This window comes from Hipposideros armiger, unplaced genomic scaffold (genome assembly GCF_001890085.2).
Source record: "Hipposideros armiger isolate ML-2016 unplaced genomic scaffold, ASM189008v1 scaffold_2468, whole genome shotgun sequence".
Taxonomy (NCBI): domain Eukaryota; kingdom Metazoa; phylum Chordata; class Mammalia; order Chiroptera; family Hipposideridae; genus Hipposideros; species Hipposideros armiger.
The window spans coordinates 20,752-24,938 of NW_017733797.1; the positions used below are offsets into that span (position 1 = coordinate 20,752).

The 4,187-nt window shown below is 37.0% G+C and overlaps 1 protein-coding gene across 1 annotated transcript; it reads right to left on the reverse strand.

The window, feature by feature from the left end:
- Nucleotides 1–1,588: 1,588 nt before the first annotated feature.
- On the reverse strand, nucleotides 1,589–2,410 carry LOC109378678 (olfactory receptor 8A1-like; the record flags this gene model as incomplete). The annotated part of the gene is made up of 1 exon (XM_019634985.1): nucleotides 1,589–2,410. A coding segment is annotated over one exon (822 nt), but the record flags the coding sequence as incomplete, so codon positions are not given.
- Between the last annotated feature and the right edge of the window lie 1,777 nt (nucleotides 2,411–4,187).

The window sequence follows — 4,187 nt, forward strand, 5'->3', positions numbered from 1 at the left end:
AATAAAATCCTAAATAAATAAATAAATAACACACATTGCTGGGCTTGACCCAGTAATTTTGTAAATGTGGAGCAGAGCCCCCATATTTGCATTTCTAACAAGTTTCCATGTAGTGCTCAGAATAGGATTCAGTTGTTTAGTTACCAGTGTTGTGAGTGTGAGGCATTTTTCATGGTGGTGGGGTCAGCAGGAGATTTTATCTATTGCAGAGTCACTTTGGGGGCTCCCTCACCACTCCTCCATCATTCAAAAAACTATGCAGGTATGAAATCTCTTTTTGCTTGAAACAACTAGAGTTATTTCTGTTTTCCATAATAAGCCTCTAATTGATACAATAGTATACCCCCAAATAGCTGGAAATGACAAGAGGATGTTCACAAATCCTTTGCACTATATCAGGCAGCTGACTCTAAAACAAGTATTCTTGATATCGTTTTAAACAAGGGAGCAGAGGGCATCTTTGTCCCATGGCCACTGGATTTACTGAGTTAGGTAGATTGTAGATTTATCAGTTATTTAAGCAGGACCAGAGATTCTGTAGCATGTATAATCTGGGATGAACAAGCATCCTGATTAGTTTGGTACAGAGGGGTTTCCCAGGATGTGGGGGTTTTAGTTCTTAAACCAGATTGAGTTGCTCACTCTAGTGTAATCTTTCCTTAGTCATCTTGAAAAAGTTCCCTGTAAATGGGAAGAGGCTAGGGTGGATGATCAAATGTGGGGGTCTGAGAAATTATTTTCAGGAGGCATTAGAAATTTGAAGAGCATAATTAGGCAGACTTGATATGCTGTACAAAGGAAGTGTTAGCACAAAGCATAGAAGATAAAAATTGAGAGCCAGGAGTGTGGGGTCTGGAATGACTTAGGATTGGATTTAAATCTCAGCGTCTTTTTTTTGCCATCATTGTGACTAAGTCAACTTTCCATATCTGTGAAATGGATAATAATCACATTTATCTGTTGTGAGGTATAATTTAAATAATGCATCTAAAGCATTTAGAAGAGTTATATGACTCAGAATAAACACTTAAAACCATGTTAGCAGCTAGTATTATTTTTATGGTTACTAGGACATTTACATAAAGGAATCAGGTAGAAGTTTTTGGGCAAGAATAAGTAGAGATGAGTGAAAGAGATGAAAGGAAGAGTCTAGATGAGAAAGGGGCTTTGTATCACTTCTTGTTGACTTCCAAATTTACCTCTCTTTGCCTTGTGCATGCCCAAATGCAAAAAGATAAGAATTGAGTTGAGTAATATTTTCTATCTAAAGGTAATAAAACAATGAATGACCCTTAAACTCAATGCTGAAAGTTTAAAATGTACGTTAAATTACAATTAAGACAGTAAATATTTACCAAAGGGCTCAGCAGGAAAAAAGGATCCCAAATGAAAGAAAATATGAACTTGAAATCATCTGGCTTCAAACAGCAATGAGAGTACAGGGAGGAAAGGAAGTGGGAAGAGGAAAATAGGCATTCACTGAGCTATGTAGAGAGTGATTTTTCCCCATTGTGGCTGATATTCAGAGGGATACCCGCTGGCATTTATAACTTACTTTGAAAACTGTGCAAGAATAGTAACTCCTGTATCAAAACGTTTTTCTCCTCAGGGTTTTCTTCATAGCAGCCTTTACCTCCTTATTCCTCAAGCTGTAGATGAAGGGGTTCAGCATGGGGATCACTGTGGTGTAGAACACGGGGGCCACGTTCTCCTGGGCCAGGGAGCTGGATGTGGAGGGTTTTAAGTACATGAATGAAGCAGACCCATAAAATAATCCCACAGCTGCAAGGTGGGAGCAGCAGGTGCTGAAAGCTTTGGACCTTCCCTCTCTGGTGCTGATGTGTAGGATGCTGGAGAAGATGAAGGCGTAGGAAACAAGGACTGTTAAGCTGGTGACTATGATGTTAAATCCAGCCAAAAAGAACATGATTATCTCTATATCATGGGTGCTAGAGCAGGAGAGCTTCACGAGATGGGGAATTTCACAGAAGTAATGACTGATGAGAACGTCACAATAGGGCAGTTTTAACATGAGGCTAGTATCAATGGTTGAGCCAATGAGGCCCATGACGTAGACCACAGCCACCAGCAGGGAGCAGACATGATGAGACATGGTGATGTTGTAAAGCAAAGGGCTACAGATGGCGACATAGCGGTCATAGGCCATCACTGTCAGCATATAACCCTCGGCAATGACAAACACAAGAAAGAAGTAGAGCTGTGACATGCACCCAGCATAGGAGATGATGTTCTTCTCTGACACGAAATTCACCAGCATTTTGGGGGTAATGACAGAGGAGCAGCAGAGATCCACGAGGGACAGGTTGCTAAGGGAGTAGTACATGGGGGTATGAAGCTGAGCATTCAGACAAATCAGTGATATCATGCCCAGATTCCCTATNGGGGCCCTCTGGTGTCCCAAGCCAGCTCTTAACCAACACGCCACTTGGCCGTCCCTCTTCCGTTTATTTTTAACATCATGTTCCTTTTTTCTTTAAATTATTGAGCATATTTATACTAGCTAATTGTAAAGTCCTTATCTGCCAATTCAGTTATTTCTGTCATTTCTAGGCTATTTCTCTTGACTTATTTTCTTCCTGATTATAGGTCACATTTTTACGCTTTTTCATATCTGGTCATTTTTGATTGGATGTGGACATTATAGGTTTTCTGTTGTTGAGTGCTGGATTTTATTGTATTTCTTTAAAGTTGTTGGGCTTTCATCTGGCAGGCTTGTAAGTTATTTGAGGGTCAGTTTGATCCCTTTGAAATTGTTTTTTTTTAATATGTCATAAATGTTTTTTATTAGTTTCAGGTGTACAAAACAACATAGTGATTAGACATTTATATACCTCACAAAATGATAACTCCAATAAGTCTATTAACCCTCTGACATGGTACATAGTTATTGCAATATTATTGACTATATTCCCTAAGCTGTACTTTATACCCCTATGACTTTTTATACAGTTGACATTCAATATTATTTCATATTAGTTTCAGGTGTACAGCATATTTGTTAGATATTTATATAATTTATGAAGTGATTTCCTCCAATAAGTCTAGTACCCATCTGACACTGTACATAGTTTTTACAATATTATTGACTGTATTCCCCCCTACTGTACTTTACATCCCTATGACTATTTTGTAACTATTAATATCAATTTGTACTTTTTAATCTCTTTACCCTTCTCACCCAGTCCCCTAACATTCCTCCCATCTGGCAACCCTAAAAATTTTCTCTACATCTATGATTTCATTCTCCACATCTATGTTTGCTTATTTTGTTCTTTAGTTTCCACATATAAGTGACATTATATACTATTTGTCTTTTTTGGTCTGACTTATTTCACTTAGTATAATACCCCCTAGGTACATCCATCCATATTGTCACAAATGGTAAGATTTCAATCTTTTTTATGGCAGAGTAATATTTCATTATATATGTACTGTATATATTGGGTTGTCAGAAAAGTCATGATGTATTTTTTCTATGTTTTTCGATGCCAAAATGTGTCATGACTTTTCTGACAACCCAATATATATATATATATAATTTTCTCTAGCCAGTCAACTCTTCATGGGCATTTTGGTTGTTTCTATTGTAAATGGTGGTACAGTGAACAGAGTGGTGCATATATCTTTTCAAATTAGTGTTTTAGATTTCTTTGGATAAATACTCAAAAGTGAAATTACTGAGTCATAAGGTAGTTCTATTTTTAGATTTTTGAGGACTGTCCATATGGTTTTCCATAGTGATTGCACCAATTTGCAATCCCACAAACAGTGTAAAAGGGTTCCCTTTTCTCCACATCCTCACCTATACATGTTGTTTGTTGATTTATTGATAATAGCCATTCTCACAGGTGTGAGGTGATATCTCATTGTGGCTTTTATTTGCATTTCTTTGATGATTAGTGACACTGAGCATCTTTTCATATGTCCATTGGCCATCTTCGGAGAAAAAGGTCCTCTACCTATTTTAAAAATTGGATTGTTTGATTTTTTGATGTTGAGTTGTATGAGTTTTAAAATAAATTTTGAATATTAACCCCTTATTAGATGTATCATTGATGAATATCTTCTCCCAATCAGAAGACTATCTTTTCATTTTGTTGGTGTTTTTTTTTTTTTGCTTTGCACAAACTTTTTAGTTTCATGTAGTCCCATTTGATTATTTTTTC